This window comes from Danio rerio, chromosome 23, assembly GCF_052040795.2.
Source record: "Danio rerio strain M-AB ecotype USA chromosome 23, GRCz13ab, whole genome shotgun sequence".
NCBI lineage: Eukaryota > Metazoa > Chordata > Actinopteri > Cypriniformes > Danionidae > Danio > Danio rerio.
In genome coordinates, this window is record NC_141043.1 from 1,769,326 (window position 1) to 1,787,806 (window position 18,481).

Below are 18,481 nucleotides of genomic sequence, written 5' to 3' on the forward strand. Positions count from 1 at the left end.
GATTCAGTACCAGTTGGTACTGACATTTTAAAAACATTTGAGCGCATTTTTAAACATCCCTGATTGGCCATTGTGTTCACATGCTCAACAGAAATGACTGTGATTGGCCGTGAAGGTCATCAATTCACTGAACTCACCGCTGTTTACTGTGTTTAGCCACAGATACAGGGGATACCGGAGTGTTTTAAAGCCATAAAGATAAATCACTCGAGTTGAAAAATCTCGGGAGCTTTGTTTTGTAGGGGAGTGATTATGACGTAGCTCTAGTTGTTGGTGGTGTCTCTGGAGGAAATCGTCCTGCCAACACCGGACAACAGTTCATCAAACTGGGCTTGGCTCGGTCGGGAGTACAGCTTAAAGCATCCAGGTATAGTTTCTGGAGGAGTTTAGGAACTCACAGTGCTGGTTGCACTTTAGAATGGATATAGTGGACTCAGACACGGCTCCAAACAAATCGACGCTGTTTTTCAGTCTTCCTGAAGCACATAAACACAGCTATTCTCTCATTAAAATCCATGTTAGCCATTTAGCATTGAAGCTAGAGGCACAGGGCAGACAGAAGCCCCACCAATGACGCAAATTCACGTCTATTGTGAAGTCAATTAAACTCAAAATGTTCACGTGTGAATAGCACAATTAATCCGTATCTGGTGTGAGTAGTGTCTAGCAGTGTCTATGAATCTTGCGCCGGTGATCTTTTGCGCAGCTTTAACTACCCTCCGGATCCTCTCCCTGTCTGCCATGGTGCAGCTACCACACCATACTGTGATGCAGTATGTCAGCAAACTCTCAATTGATGCACGGTAGAAGGTCAACAGCAGGCTGGGGGTCAAGGTTGTGCTTCCTGAGAACGCTTAGGAAGTGAAGTGTCTACTGGGTCTTTTTGATGATTGCTCTAACCATGAGATGTTGTTTGAGATAAGCACGCAGAGAAACCAGAAAGTGTGGACCCTCTCCACACACTCACCATTGATGTAGCATGGGGCTAAGTCAGTGCTGTGGCTCCTGAAGTCGACATGATCTCTTTAGTTTTCTTTGTGTTCAGAGCTAGGTTATTCTCCGAGCACCAGGTTGCCAGCTTCAGGACCTCCTCTTTGTGCGCCGCTTCATCACAACTTGAGATGAGTCAGACCACTGTCATCAGCAAACTTCACATTAGGCTTGGGTGATATCCAAATTTTAATACCGTCAAACCTCCTCCCTATTTTACCCGGTATCCGGTATTACCGTGCATATTAAAAAAATGATGACGTAAGGCTTAGACAGCATCACCAAACTTTTGGGGTGTGCCTAAATCATTCAGAAACTGAATACCGTATATGCGAGCTTAGGTTCGCGGTCACCTGTGTGTCTTGTTTGTATTAGAGATCTATGCAGGATCTCATTCACACACACACACACACACACACACATACACGCACACACAAACACACAGAGAGAGAGACAGCACCATGCACTCTCTCTCATTCACACATAGTGAGCGTCAAGCGACACACAGAATCACGCTATCTCTCATTCTCACACACACACACACACACACACACACACACACAGCAACGTGAATGCGTGCGTATTGTTAGACCGCGGGCCCGCTCCCTTTTAAATTACACCAGAGTTACCGACCGCTTCCGCGCCTTTTCGGAAATGTATTCCCGCACCGCAAGAAATCTGGTCGGGTCCCGTGGTACAGCAGCTGAAATGCAGACCTCTAGTTCGTATTTACCACGTCTTCCTTCTTGTTCGGTCGAAACCGGCAATACTGCCAAACTGCTGGTCACTTGGTGCGCTACTCGCCGCCATCTCTCGCTCTCCTCTCTCATGATGACAGTCACGCATACGCATTTGTAGGCATTAAATAAATAATATTTATTATTTAATACTTGTCTCCTATATAAGTGCATTGTTTTTATGATGGTATAACGGTATTAAAACTGACACCATTGCTATTTTTAGATCTTGCTGTATACCATATTACTGCATTACTGCCCAAGCCTACTTCACAATGAGGTTTCTGTCATGGGACGGACTACAGTCATATGTGTAGAGACTGTACAGGAAGGGGTTCTGTAGCCAATTGTGACAAAACACTTCTGCCTGTTAAAAATAAATAAAAAAGCAAGCACTGGGGATTTGTTGCTTATTTCTGTGGTTGAATCGTGAATTCTGTATACGTTACAACCCTAGTCAGTATCAATGATTATTGCATGGCAGTCTGGAATTAGAACTAATAATAAGCAGTATCACTGACATTACTGTGATGAGCTGGTAATGACCTGAATGTTTTATTTTACAGTGTATTGATGCATTTATTAATGACTTCAAACCCAAGCCCAAATACAAAGCTGCGTATGTCTTCTTCACGGACTGTGAGTTCGCTGCTTCAGCTCTTGCTTGATTTACTTACGATCAAAGATAGATTGTGCTCTTATTTGATTAATATTGTTTCCAAAATCACCCCAGACTGTCCTGATGAGCTCTTCGACAAAATGAAGAAGAACTGCGCCAAGCACATTAAAAAGTGTAAAGAAATCAACATCTCCTTTCTGCCACAGGAAGCACAAGTGAGTGGAACTATTTTCTGGAAATCCATGTTGCTATATTGTGTTGTGTACAGTGTTGGGTATGTTTAAAAAATGCTTCTTACAAATAGTAACTGAGTTAGTAACTGCATAGACCACAGCTAGTCAACAAATAAGTCTAAAAATACGATATGCTTCTTAAGAAATATAACAAATATAGTATGAATATTAGTGTTATTTTAGAGTATTTGTTTTAAATTTAGACGAAATATAACAATAACAATGACCTTTTTTCATGGTTGAAACACTGATTCGATGATTATTTGATAGACTACACATTGCAGCCTGTTTCTTTCAACAAACTTTGTGCTCATTCATGTTTTAATCTTGGTATAATTTAAGTACATTTTAACTCACTGACGCTATATGGCCAAACATCGCCTTCATTCACGATAAGCCGATGATATGAAAATGTATTTGTAAATTATTTTAAAATATACTCACATGATTGACTTGTTTTCCTACTATTGATTATTTGCCTCACCCCTGCCTCATGCCAATCATTAGTTATGTGGTTGTCCCACCCCCACACACACTTGCCAATCATCAGTTATGCGATTTTCCCTCTCATACACACACACACACACACACACACACACACGCCAATCATCATCAGTTATGTAGTTGTCCCACTCCCACACACGTATACCAATCATCATCAGGTATGTGGTTTTCCCACTCCTACATGCACATGCCAGTCATCAGTTATGTAGTTGTCCCACCCCTACACACATGCCAGTCATTACCAGTTATGTAGTTATCCTGCCCCTACACACATATACAAATCATCATCAGTTATGTATTGTCCCCCTTACACACATATGCCAATAGTCACCAATTATGTAGTTGCCCTACCACTACACACGCATGCCAATCATCATCAGTTATGTAATTGCCCTACCCCTACACACATATGCCAATCATCATCAGTTATGTAATTGCCCTATCCCTACACACATATGCCAATCGTCATCAGTTATGTAGTTGTCCCACCCCTACGCACATACCAGTCATTATCAGTTATGTAGTTGTCCTACCCCTAAACACACATTCTAATCATCATCAGTTATGTAGTTGTGCCACCCCTACACGAAAATGCCAATCATTTTCAGTTATGTAGTTGTCCCACCCCTACACACATGCCAATCATTATCAGTTATGTAGTTGTCCCACCCCTACACACACATGCCAATAATCATCAGTTATGTAGTTGTCCCACCCCTACAAACGCATGCCAATCATCATCAGTTATGTAGTTGTCCCAACCCCAACATACGCATGCCAATCATCATCAGTTGTGTAGTTGTCCCACCCCTACACACATGCCAGTCATTACCAGTTATGTAGTTGTCCCGCCCCTACACACATATACCAATCATTATCAGTTATGTAGTTGTCCCACCCCTACAAACGCATGCCAATCATTATCAGTTATGTAGTTTTCCCAACCCCAACACACATATGCCAATCATCATCAGTTATGTAGTTGTCCCACCCCTACAAACGCATGCCAATCATTATCAGTTATGTAGTTTTCCCAACCCCAACACACATATGCCAATCGTCATCAGTTATGTAGTTGCTCCACCACTACATACAAAGATGCCCTTTATTTATAATGTCGCTATTGCCATCACTGATTGTTTTTATGTTTGTGTCACTTGTACAGGTGTTCACCTGCGAGAACCCAGAGGCCTTTAAGAAGATCTACAGTGGGTTCAGTCAGGACAGAGAGAAGACGCTGGATAAAATTGCAGATCAGATTGTAACTCTCTGTGCTACGCTGGACGAGTATCCTGGAGTCCGATACAAAAGGTGCAGATGCTGTTTCTCACTGTACAGCAGCTGGAGTTACACTGCTTTAATGAACACTTCAGCTATGTTTAATGCATATATTCTTGGTTGTATGCAGAGAATCGACTCCTGGATATGGAAAGATGTTGGCTGAACTTGTTGATAATAAACTGGCCCGGCATTATGAGTTGGATGAAATTACGACAAAAAAGGTGAGAGATGTTGAGTGTTTACAACAGCCAAGCACATCAGCGTATATGGCCCTGTTCACACCCGGTCACTTTGTGTGTTTTTTACGATGAGATTGGACTGGTCTAAATGCATCTTGTTGTTGAAATCTTGTATTCAAGTTTAACACATTCTAAAATAGTAGGCTGTGTTGGCTATGTGGCATAGTCAGATATAACAGCACTAATTTACAACATGTAACGGCAATGCTACAGTTGACATCTTGAGATGTTTATTTCATTATATTATATATTTACATTACATTTAAATAAATGTAATTTATTTGTTTATTTACATGTAATGTAAATGTAAAACAAATCAAATAATGTCTTTGATGCAGATTTTTGAGTATTGACACTTTTTAATCATTTAGAGCTTTAAAGCATTAAAATGAAAGACAGGTTGTCTCATGCATCATTGCCAATTAAAATCAGAGACTTACCAAAGACTTTTGAAGACTTACTGAAGAGTTTTGAAGACTTTTTAAAATTTAATGAAGACTTGCTGAAGACATTTAAAGACTTGCTAATGACATTTGAAGACTTAACAAAGACTTTTGGAGACCTAACAGAAGACATTTTAAGTACTTACTGAAGACTTTTGGAGACTTACTGCACTTTTGGAGACTTGTTGAAGACCTTTGGAGACTTACTTGACTTTTGGAGACTTGCTGAAGACCTTTGGAGACTTACTGGACTTTTGGAGACTTACTAGACTTTTGGAGACTTACTGAAGACCTTTGGAAACTAACTGGACTTTTAGAGACTTGCTGAAGACCTTTGGAGACTTACTGGATTTTTGGAGACTTGCTGAAGACTTTTGGAGACGTACTAAAGAGTTTTTCGAAGACTTTTTTTTGACTTATTAAGGACTTTTGAACACCTACTGAAGACTTTTAAAGACTTACAGCAGACTTTTGAAAACTTAATGAAGACTTGCTGATTACCTTTTTTGGAGACATTTTTAAGAGTTTTGTAGACTTTCTATAGACTTGTAGACTACCTAAAGAATTTAAATGACTTTTAAAATACCTTTAAAGACTTTAGGAAACTTACTGAAGAATTTCTGATTACTTTTGAAAACTTTTCAAGACCTAAAGACATTTGAAGACTTACTGGAGAGCGTCTGAAGACTTACTGAAGACTTACTGAAGACTTTCTGAAGACTTTCTGTAGATGTTTGAAGACTTTTGAAACTTTTGAAGACATCTGATAACTTTCTGAAGACCCTTGAAGTCTTACTGATGACTTTCGAAGATTTGCTAAAAACTTTTGATGACTTACTAAAGACTTTTGAAGGCTTGCTGGAGACTTACTGATAATTTTAGTTTTGAACACTAAATGGTTTGTGTTTTTTTTGTCATGTTTCTGCTTGCTCTTGAAACCTGGTCTTTGATATTTAGGAAAAAACACCGGCGCAGCTGCTGATTGTTGACCGTGCACTGGACCCTGTTAGTCCCATTCTTCACGAGCTCACTTACCAAGCCATGGCTTATGACCTCATACCTATAAATAACAACATCTATGAGTAAGTCCCCTTTTCACCTGCTCTTTCTTCAACACTTATGTGAGCTGGACACCAATGCAGTTATGATCACGTCTTTACTCTTATTTAAAGCTTTGAATGACAGTGGCTGTGTTTACATGCACCCGAATGTAAAAGTTCAGTGAGATTTAAAAATGATACATTTCGATCAGATTGGAAGGAGTGGTTTGTTCATTTTTTTAATTCGATCCAAAAGCAGCAAAATGAGTATGTTAACACTTGCCCACGCATATTTAAGTAGTTGAGCACAGTCTATATTATTTTAATAAGGCTGCTTAATGAAGCATGTTACTTTAGTAAAGTTCTATAACCTAAATAGTTTAAATTAGCGCCTGCACATATATAATCAAAATGAAATAAATCTCGAAGCGAAACGTTTTTAAATGGCTGCACCATTCTTATATGCAGAAATAAGGTCGATAAACGATCCAAATACATTTAATATTGTTGAGAGACAGCTGCCAATAACAGTATATTGATAATAATGGGGTCGACATCAAAGAATAGTGTAGACAACATTTTTGACAGGTTGTCATTAAACAAACTATTGTTTTTGTTTGATTAAAACAGAAGATCCCAAAGTTTAAAAAAGGTAATAAATTGCGTATTGCAATATGTTTAAAATAACAATAATATTGCACTGAGACAAAAGTATTGTGGTAAAGTCTTATCTTAGGTATCTGTAATCTCATATTAAAGAAAGATTTGTTTATCTTAGGTCTTACGATATGATATAATAAATCAGAATTATTTGCAAATTCAAATTATTTGCGTTTAAGAATTGGGATAGATTAGGATTTTATCCATGTATTTACAACATATATTTCTTTTTCTCGCGTTACTAAATCTTAAATTGTGTCATCAAGTTTGACAATACACTTTTCGGTTTGTTACCAAACAACCAAAACTGCTAAAGAGTTATGCCGAGTTCAGACTGTGTTATTTTAGGTTTTGAGAAATCGCAGACAAATGCCTGAAATCACAGGGAAATCACTGCTCGTGCACGTGAGTGACAATCACACAGTATGAACTATCAAAGACGCGATCTGAGAGAATCGCTGATGAGTCGCCGATTCCTGTGAGATATTTGGCGTGCTGAATATCTGGAGCTGTCGGTGATTCAAATCATGCCGTGTGAATTGAGTTCTGAATGAAAATAATATCAGCGATCGCCTACAGCCAATGAGAGAGCAGCTTTCACTTGTGTGTGTGCGTGTGTGTATACCTGCTGCAGGCCAGCGGGAGGCAGTGGGAGAAGTTAAAAGCGCTCATTTTCGGTTTATTTGGACCCACGAAATGGAGGAAAAACAAGTGGAGGTTTGACAGGACAGGGAGCAACCATGTTTAACATTTCATACAGAAAGAAATTAGTTTATTATCAACTTAAGTTGAGCAGAAATGGCTAATTCCCTTTAAACCCAGGTGAGCAAATGTGTACATTTTCTACCCCATTAAAGGCTTCTTTCTCATTATGTAGTTAATAACAAAAGATGCTCTACATGTTTTTGTCTGTAAGACGTAGTTTGGATGAAGTTGTCGGCGATTCTTCCTATAGTAAAGTCATGCAATGTGAAAGCCCCTGTCGCCGATCCATCTTGCAGTGTAAACAAAGCAGCGACGAAACGCTAGCCCAGATAGTCATGCAGTGTGAAAACATCTGTGACACAACTACTTTGAAAATCATGCAGTCTGAACTCGGCATTAGCCTGAACAAAACAGACCCAAAGATAAGACAAAGTGTGTGCATAAACATTTAAATCTAAGTGTATACAGTAAAACTCATTTAAATGGATATTTGAATCACAATGTTTAGAGTTAATGTAAACAAATCTGTGTTGGATTAAATTCATTAATTATTGTCTAAAACTGGTGCATGTTAACATAGGCAGTGTGAAATCAGCTTTCTCCATAGTTTTTTTATGTTTTTCTCTTAGGTATAAAATGAAGGATGGCTCCAAGAAAGAAGCTTTGCTAAACGAAGATGATGAATTATGGGTCAAACTGCGGCACATGCACATTGCTGAGGTCACTGAGTGAGTATTATTAATTGAGTTCAACGTTTTCGCGTTCGCCGTTTAACGTGCAAACATTAGATGGAGTGGTTAGCTCTTGACTAAACTGGATGTTTTATGGCAGTATTTTTCATTAATGAAAATAGCCCTTGTGTGTGGTATGGTGATATATATTCCATGGCAGCAGTGTACCGTCCATAACTACAGATTTTTCTGTGGTTAGTGCTGGAGTGTTGAGTTTACATTAGTGGGAAAAAAACACACACTGGGGTATTTCCTTTTTTGTTATGATTCGATTGAAGGTAAAACAAAGTTTGTTAGATGCTGCAGCGGTTTACTTTAGCAAAATAAACATAAGAAACTAGAAAAAATACGTTTCAAAAAGCATCTGATCATAAAGAATATGTTGGTTTTTTTGGACAGACAAACAGAGAAGACAGTAAAGGAATAACTAGTAAGTGCAATTGTTAATTATAGGTCAGTTAAAGGGGCCCTATTTTGCAAAAAACACTTTTATTTGGGGTTTAAAGCCAGTTGTGTGTCAGCAGTGTGTGAATATAACCGGCGTCTAATGGTCAATATGTATTCATTTTATTTTTAATTGTCACACTTGATGAAACACTTTGATGGATGTTCTCCATTTGAATGTGTCATCAGAGGGGAAAGCCCCGCCCACTAGTGCCCATCTCTCTCTCTCATTAGCATAAACAGCCCTGAGTGAGAAGCAGCCGTCCACCATTGGAGTTCTGACCCGCTGAAGATATTTTCAGTGGCCTTAGAGGATTATAAACGTGGAGTTTTAGATGAAGCACAAATGAACAGCGACCGGAGTCTCCATACACTGATGCATTCTGACACACTTCGTTTTGACATTACAATTTTCACAAAGATAATGTTGAATCTGCCACTATGCTAACACTCATTTGTAGCTCCGCCCTCTTTTGTGCAATCTCATTTGAATTTAAAGCGACACATTTAGGGTCTAAATCTATAAGGGTCAGTCTCAGAGAGTTATAAAACGTCATCTGTGTGCTGTTTTGAGCTGAAACTTCACATACACACTCTAGGGACACCATGTACATCTTGTGCAAAGGGGCATAATAGGTCCTCTTTAAATCAGTACAGTATTATACAAAAACTGTGTCAGTGTTACTTGACCTTTTTTCTTGAAGATAGAGCTATCTAATTTGAAATCTTTTTGTCCATGAATGAAAGGTAGACCGAGCATATTATTGCATCAAAATGTAATGATACTTCATTTCTAATAATACTTCATAGCCTCAGGGTTGTTTTGAATATTGAAACCATATACATTTTGTTCAATTAAAAGGTTGTATTACTCTTTTTTTCTTTTTCTTCCTCTTCGATGTTTATTGTTTCATGTCTATAAAATCATCCAGAATGAGCCTTCAAACATGTTTATGTAGTTTGTTTTATATGTAGTTTATTTTAGTTAAACAAATGATGATTGAGAATCTCTCTCTTCCTGCTGTGTTCTGTGGGAATTGTTTGTTTGTAGTGTTAAAACGCTAATAATTATTTGGTAACACTTTAAACTGTTGACTTATTACCAGCCTATTTGTAAGTTCATTCATTCATTTCCTTCGGCTTAGTCCCTTTATTCATCAGGCGGAATGAACTGCCAACTTATCCAGCATATGTTTTACACAGCGGATGCCCTTCTAGCTGCAACCCAGTACTGGGAAACATCCATGCACTCTCATTCACACAGTCACTCATACAGTACGGCCAATTTAGCTTATTCAATTCCCCTGTAGCGCATGTGTTTGGACTGTGGGGGGAGCTGGAGCACCTGAAGGAAACCTACGCCAACACGGGGAGAACATGCAAACTCCACACAGAAATGCCAACTGGCCCAGCCGAGACTCAAACCACTGACCTTCTTGCTATGAGATGACAATGCCAACCACTAAGCCACTGAAACTTTGGATGGTTTTGCATTGTTGAATGATAGCTGATTTTACGCAATTCATTATATTATTGTTTTATTATTAGTTGCATTATATAATTACTGTTAGTATTGTAGAATATTTGTTAAACCAATTTCATCAAAGCGCATGCATTTATGTTACAACTTGAAAACCGAATATAGTGTGTGGTTATATTGGAATTAAAATATTTATCTAGAAATGGATTAGTCAATGCTTAAAGTAGCTTATTCATAAAGTGTGTTTAATTGATCTGGGCGTTTTACTGAGATTCTCATTCTCTGCCTGTCACTGCTGATTCAATGTGGGAACTAGGAGACCTAACATGTTAAAACCAGTGATAGGAATAATGGCGTTATAAATAAATGGTGATAATTCATTCATTCATTCATTCATTCATTCATTCATTCATTCAATCAATCATTTATTCATTCATTCATTCATTCATTCATTCATTTATTTCATTCATTCAATCATTCATTCATTCAATCATTCATTCATTCATTCATCCAATCATTCATTCATTCAATGAATCATTCCATTCACTCCATTCATTCCATTCATTCATTCATTCATTCATTCATTTATTCAATCAATCATTCATTCATTCATTCATTCATTCCATTCACTCCATTCATTCCATTCATTCAATCAATCATTCATTCATTCATTCATTCATTCCATTCATTCCTTCATTCATTCATTAAATCATTCATTCATTCATTCATTTATTCAATTCATTCATTCATTCATTCATTCATTCTTTCATTCATTCAATAATTCAATCAATAATTCATTCCTTCATTCATTTGTTCATTCAATCATTCATTCATTCAATTATTCATTCATTCATTTTCTTTTTGGCTTAGTCCCTGTATTAATGTGGGGTCACCACAGCGGAATGAACCGCCAACTTATCCAGCATATGTTTTACGCAGCGGATGCCCTTCCAGCCGCAACTCATACACACGCATTCACACACATACACTACAGAAAATTTAGCTTACCCAATTCCCCTATAGCGCATGTGTTTGGACTGTGGTGGAAACCGAAGCATTCGGAGGAAACACATGCAAACATGACGAGAACATGCAAACTCCACTTAGAAATGCCAACTGATCCAGCCGAGGCTTGAACCAGCGACCTTCTTGCTGTGAGGCGATTGTACTGCCCACTGAGCCACCCTTCTGCCCAGACTGCATTTAGTGAATATTTAATTTTATTTTTCAGTATTTAAAATATCGAGGCTGTATTTAATGAATATAATTATCGGATGTGTAGAACCAACACAACAACATGTATAAATTGCTGAATAAATGTACATATTTAATAAATATATGAACATTCTACTGATGCAAACTTTTCAAAGGTGTGCTTTACATCTCCACACCTCAATCCTCCTCCTTGTTGCACTGCATTATGGGAGTGATTTAACCTCAGAAAACCGCGTGACCTTGTTACATCCCAAGTAATTACTGTCACGAAGATCTCCAGTAATGTAAGCAGCGCATATTTGTTTATTTCCAAAGGCAAATCCCCAAACTGGTGAAGGACATCTCTGCCAGCAGAGACGAGAAACAACAGGGTGATGGGAAGGTACCGTATATACTTACTCAGATTACAGCTCAGAACAATATCAGCCCTCTCAGATGGCCTCATATGAGCATGTCATAAATGTCATTGGCAGATCACAATCGGAGCCCTTTCACAGCTCATGAAGAAGATGCCAGCTTTCCGCAAGCAAGTGACACAGGTAATCCAACGCTGGCACCGATACCAGAGACGGAGAGATCACTTTCACATTCATATGACCGGGCAAAAGTGTGGGATCTCCACCAGTTTCTAATGGTTTTAAACAGTCCTTTATTTTCCTCACCGATGCATCACAGATACAGTCAAATTGTGAAATATAGTTGCAGCTTAAAGAACTGTTTTCTTATTGAGTGTTGTTTTAATTTTGAATTTTGCGCATCATTATTACTGTCTTTGGTGTCTCACAATCCTTCAGAAATCATTATTTCATATATATAATATATAATCATTATTTTATCATTATTAATATCATTAATCTCATTTATTAAACTCGTGGGCGTGCTGGTATAAAATCGAGGTGTGTTAAGGCGCATTGTTGGCGTGTTGCTATTTTGATCAACTGAAATAGACCGCACCATTGACTAACTAAAACAGGGGTGTCAAACTCATTTTAGCTCAGGGGGCCACACGGAGTAATCCGTTCTCCAGTGGCCGGACAGGTCTAAACAATTGGTGGGGGGATGTGGGGGGGTGGGGGGGGGGGGGGGGGTGTTGTCGTTGTACATTTTTGAAGAGGGGGGGGGGGGGTTGTTGTCATTGTACATTTTTGAAGAGGGGGGGGTTAGGGGTGTGGTACGTTTTCATACGACGGAACTCGTACTCAATAGCCACTAAACTGACAGAATGTAAAATAATTACGTTTCCTCGTGAGATCACCTCAGTGTGCAGGGCTTCCCACAGGTTTAAAATAGGGGGGGGGGGTAAGGGGGTAGGGGGGGTTGTTGTCGTTGTACATTTTTGAAGGGGGGGGGTAGGGGGTGTGGTTGAGTACCACACCACGCCTTCTTTTAAATGGTACGTTTTCATACGACAGAACTCGTACTAAATCGCCACTAAACTGACGGAATGTAAAATAGTTACGTTTCCTCGTGAGATCACCTTAGTGTGCAGGGCTTCCCACAGGTTTAAAATATACTTGCAGTGGTAGCCGGATTGAAACTTTTACCCACAGCACATAAATGGTCAACTATATGCAAATAACAAAAAATTATGTGATTTTTAACTTGATTTTTATTTATTTGATTATTATTTATTTAGTTGCTATGTTGGAATGACATTTACAGTATTGTCAAAGCATTTTAGATATGTATAAAGTATGTAATATATTAACATCATTAAATTAATAAAGTTTACAGCCAATAAGAAATATTGCTAAAAATTATAATAATTACTAGAATAAAAATTGTAGATTATTCAAATAAATCAAATTAGTTGATTAGCCATTTCTAATGGTGTACAAATATTTTGCAGCCATTGTCGATGTCATTTTGTTCTCTCTGAGTATACAGTTTATCTGAGTCGTTTATTAAATGATTAATCATTTATTGTTTCTCTCGCGGCTGTGCGCGCACAGTCAGCTGCGAAATGGTAATGCAAAAACCGCATACAAATAACGGCAACTTTTGAAAGCGAAAGTAAAACCTGAATTCTGGACGTTTTAGGAGATTAAGAAACTACGGTTGGATGCATTTCTTTGGAAAAGGCGCGTCTCTGTGGGTCTGCAGAGCATGTGAGAATTTCTGTGGCAGATCGTGCACGCACCAAATCTGCAGTAGGAAACGTCCAGAGCAAGAGAAGATCTTCCTCTGGTTAATCGATCGCAAATGTTTAGTTTTCTTGGACGGATACAAAAAAAATTGTCAAAAGATGATAATAATAGTATTATTCATGCGTCATCACCACTAAATATACCTGGGCGGCCCGCCCAAGTAAAGTCTATGTGTGGGAAGCACTGGTGTAGTATGACAGGGTATAGACAGTCTATGGTATACACGAGGTCTTTCTCTTAGATGGCTGGATGAAACTAACAGTTTGCTATTGCGCCATCCAGTGGACACAATTAGAACCGCAGTATATTTTAATAACAATTGCATCTCACAGAATCATCTCGCGGGTCGCATTAAATTTGTTTGCGAACCGTACCTTTGACACCCCTGAACTAAAAGCTGCTCTAAAGTCCAGCGCAGAGCATAAGTTATGTACCTATGCAGGTTTCATCATAAGTATGCCTCAACTAAGAGACATGAAATGAGAAAACAAATTCAGAAAATCACATTGTAGGATTTTTTTTCTAAATTTATTGGTAAATTATGATGGAAAGTAAGTATTTGGTCACCTACAAACAAGCAAGATTTCTGTCTCTCACAGACCTGTAACTTCTTCTTTAATGCATGTTATTCTCAAAACACACATAGAACTCATTAATAGGATAAGCACAGCCCTGTTAGACCATGCACCAGGGCACAGAGTGTATTTTTTTGTCCTTAAAATAGCAAAAGTGGATTCGGACACTTTTATTGCTTTTGCGCCCTGCACTTTAGACTTTGCGCCTAGATCACAAAAATACTATTCAGTTTCAGTAGAGGCTGCCTAAAACATGGTAAAAGCCCACTGTATGACTCACTTGCAGTTTCTATCTTTCCCATGTTTTTCTCTCTCAGAAAACCGTGCACTTACATTTAGCCGAGGACCTGATGGGCCATTACCAGAAGAACGTGGAGAAACTCTGCAAAGCGGAGCAGGTAAGAGAGTTTAGACCTATTTGATCAGCCCACTTGAATATTTGATTAAAAATTCAGCCACAAATGGTGCCGTGCAATGCACAGATCTAATATACGAAAGTTGACACATTGTGTTTTTTGCATTCTCAAGTTAGTAATTTCCAATAAAGATGCGCTGATATATGTTTTCCGGATGCAGCGAGTTGAAAACAACTTTTTAAAATACTGCAATCACACCGCGAGTATATACACAGTAAATATACACAGTAATAATGGTATGGATGGGATTTAATGGAATATAAACCGTTACCTGATACAAACACTTTAACAAATCAGATCTGTTGTGTGCTGTATCACGCAGTGTACTTGTTCAAGACCAACACGGGCTAGATTTTTCACACTGAACATAAATAAAACAACATAAACATAACAAAAAAGGCATGCATCAATAAGCAAACTAAGTGGAACAATCATACAAATACTTTGAAATTATTATACTTTGCACATTAAAATACATGCACTTATTGTGTAAAGTTGATCACTTTTGAAACTTGTTTTATCGATGTTTATTAAATAGTGGTAGTATTTTATGCTCCACATTTTATTATCTCTTTAAAGTTTCATATGATTATGTACATTCATTCCCCAATTTCTGTTTATTCAACACATTTCTAAACATAATCATTTGTATTCTGACTTCAACTGTAGAGCCAGAAAGCAATATTCCTGTCATTTCTAATGTGTGCCAGGGTTTACAGGGACACGATGCCCTCTTCTGGCCACAGGCTGCCATCACATCTCTGATTTCTGTGTGTTTTCAGGATCTGGCTGTCGGTGCAGACGCTGAGGGACAGAAGGTTAAAGACCCCATGCGGACGCTGCTTCCTGTGCTTTTACACCAGCACGACACCACCGACAAGATCCGCGCCGTCCTGCTCTACATCTTCAGCCTCAATGGTGCATCCTTCTCTTTCTTTTCTTAATTTTTCTTTTCTTTGAAAACTTTATCCATTAGATTGTTTTCATACCCTAACACATTCACCAAACAAACACTTACACCGCAGCTAACAACTAGAACAGTAAAGCTCGTAGACGAACTTCATGGTGTCTTGAGAAAGCCTAGTCATGAGTGTTTGAAGTAGCCTTAAAAATTAAATAAATGACGTGGTTTTAAGAACTTTGAAACAGTCGGCATAGATAGATAAGTACATATGTGTTAGCATGTTTCTAGAATGAATTAGCAAGTTGCTAGTATGTTTGTTAGTATATTTTTTGTATAAACTAGCATGTTGTTAGCATGAATTTAGTATGAATAAGCTTGTTGTTAGTATGTTTGTTAGTATGTTTCTAGTATGAATTGGTGTATTGCTAGTATGTTTGTTAGTATATTTCTAGTATAAACTAGCATGTTGTTAGCATGAATTTAGTTAGCATGTTAGTATTTTTCTAGTATAAACTAGCATGTTGTTAGCATGAATTTAGTATGAATAAGCATGTTGCTAGTATGTTTGTTAGTGTGTTTCTAGTATGAATTGGTGTGTTGTTAGCATGTAATGTAAAGTCAATGGTGTTTTACATTACATTTTTACAATGGAAGTCTATAAGACTAGGGTGTCGCAAGTGGTTGCTAGGGTGTGGCTAGTAAGTTAAAAGGTTGGCAGATTGGTAGTCTGAGTTAAATGAACCAAACCTTAAGTCTGTATGACAGTCTGGCAGAATGTTATGAGGTCATAAAGTTTGGCCCAATGTTAAGTCAATGGGACTTTTCCGAATTTTCCAGGTCAGTTTTGGGAAAACCGTAAGTTGGATCAGTTTGAGTCAGACCAGTTTGGAGGTTTGGTGTTAGTTCGGAGGTTGTTGTATGAATGGTCTCAGAGAAGATTCATATAGAAATTAGTGTCAGAAGAAGATGACGGAAGAAGAATATTAAGTTTATGTAGTATAACAGTATGTTGGTTTTCTCAAGCCACTATAATAACACAAACATAAAAATAAAAGTAAAGTGTTCAAGGATGTCTTTTCTTCAAGAACTCACTTCTAGTAGAATTATTCATATTAGCCTCTTTCTAATCTCAGAATCTAGCGGAAAGCATTTTGTTTGTAAGTTTAAAGATTTAACTAACTGAAAAGGAAAGTATGTTAATAAAATACTAATGCTTAAAAAATAATGATGATAATAACAACAATAGGGGTGGGGGTAATACATTTCTTCAGTTTAACTATTCTTGGTGTAATTTATCTTTTTAAAATGATTTATTAAAGGTTGACAAATGTTTCTTTTCTCCAAATGCTTCACTGCGTCCCTCATTAGGTTTAAATATGCAGGAGAAAGTTCATGTTTCCAGTTTTATAATGTTAAAGGGACAGTTTACACATTTACTCACTATTCACTTTCCCTCAAATGGTTTTAAACATGTATGAGTTACTTTCTTTTGTTGATCACAAAATAAGAAACCTTGAAGAAAGCTGGAAACCTATAACCATTGACTTCCATGGTTGAAAAAGCAAATACCATGCAAGTCGATGGTTACAGGTTTCCAGCTTTTTTCAAAACATCTTCCATTTCTTCTAAACACATTTTAAAAACAGTTTATTAGTAGATTATTTAGCCAGTAGTGTTAGTTAATGGTTTGTTAATATTGTGAATTTTGACCTAACCAGTGTTACCAGAATCTCAAGGTTTGGAAACAGTGAAGAGTGAGTAAATGATGACAGAAATGTAATTTTTGGGTGAACTATCCCTTTACCTATCATGCTAGGCCAGTGGTTCTCAAAGTGGGGGTCGGGACCCCCCGAGGGGTCGCGGGGCAATGAAGGGGGGGTCGCCTGGGGCCTCATGTATCAACGCTGCGTACGCACAAAAACTTTGCGTACGCCAGGTTTCACGCTCAGAATCGCTCACGTTTGGATTTACTAACAATGAACTGAACGTGGGAATTTGCGCAGGTTCACGGCAGCTTTCTGGCAGGCGTACGCACATTTTTTGTGCGTGTCTGTTTTATTTCCATTGGCGACTCCTAGAGGCAGTTGTGTTAAATTCTTCTCTACAAAGTGTCTGATCCTTGCAATGGCGTCTGTATGAGACGGGTTCATATAGTAGGTATGTAAGATTTCCATACCATACAGTTGACCAGCTAAACATTAAAGCACAATTTGCAGCGGTCGCCTGTTTTCCCAATGTAATCTGAGCTATCTACTGCACGCACATTGCTATAAAGACACTATGTGAAGATAAATTTGCATGCGTGAATCAGAAACATTTCCATTCAATAAATGTGCAAATAAAATATGATGCACAAACTTATTGATGATTCCTACTTGTCTTTTCGTGATAAATAGTGGGCAAAATCTGATATGTAGCGGGGAAAAAAAAGAAGAAGGAATTCATCAGACGCTGGATTCGAGCCGAGTTTATGCTCGAACGTGTCAGAACATGATCAGACGCTTCTTATGAGGTGCGCCACTGAGACTGCGAAGGGTATCGCAACATTTTACAGATATAAACCACACTATTTCTTTTTTAAATGCATTCAGTGCGATGTTCAGACCCAACTGTGTTAACCGTATCAGCTAAACTCTCCCACTCTATTTTTTTTTCTTTTGTTGTTAATTCCGCCGAACAAACTTGCAAATAACACCGCTTTTCTCCGGTCTACCTCCGAAAGCAGCACCTCCATTTCACATTCTGTTCAAAGTTTCTGTTTTTGCTTGCTTTTGCCATTGCTTTTTCGTTGGGTTTTGACATTAGCATAGTCATTAGCATATTCATACGGGGGAGGAGGCAGGGAGGGGTTTTGTGCTCGTGCATGTTGCGCTCAGTTTCACGTTCATTCAGATGTACAAAAGAATATGCGTGAGATTCGGCGTACGCAGTGTTTCATACATCTGAAATTTTTTCTGCGTACGCACATTTACAGCTTTGTGCGTACGCAATGTTTTAGTAAGATTTCCACGCAAGTCTTCGTACATAAGGCCCCTGGTGATTTCCAAAAATCTATTTAATTTTGTTAAACCATTAGAATTAACATATTTTATCCATAACTATACTGAAAATAAAAATA

The 18,481-nt window shown here is 38.1% G+C and overlaps 1 protein-coding gene across 8 annotated transcripts in view; it reads left to right on the top strand.

The window, feature by feature from the left end:
* The window catches only part of stxbp3 (syntaxin binding protein 3), a 37,526-nt gene that overhangs the window by 8,154 nt on the left and 10,891 nt on the right, over positions 1–18,481 (top strand). For 7 of the 8 annotated variants that reach the window (XR_015522747.1, XR_015522748.1, XR_015522749.1 and 4 more), the window contains 10 exon segments: positions 2,294–2,366; positions 2,461–2,561; positions 4,249–4,394; positions 4,492–4,585; positions 6,004–6,128; positions 8,081–8,179; positions 11,637–11,703; positions 11,795–11,860; positions 14,361–14,441; positions 15,242–15,377. Coding sequence is in view for 2 of the 8 variants with exons in the window: in XM_087305480.1 (XP_087161606.1) it covers positions 2,294–2,366; positions 2,461–2,561; positions 4,249–4,394; positions 4,492–4,585; positions 6,004–6,128; positions 8,081–8,179; positions 11,637–11,703; positions 11,795–11,860; positions 14,361–14,441; positions 15,242–15,377 (988 nt within the window). In the remaining 6 variants the exon portion in view is untranslated. 8 annotated transcript variants of the gene reach the window in all.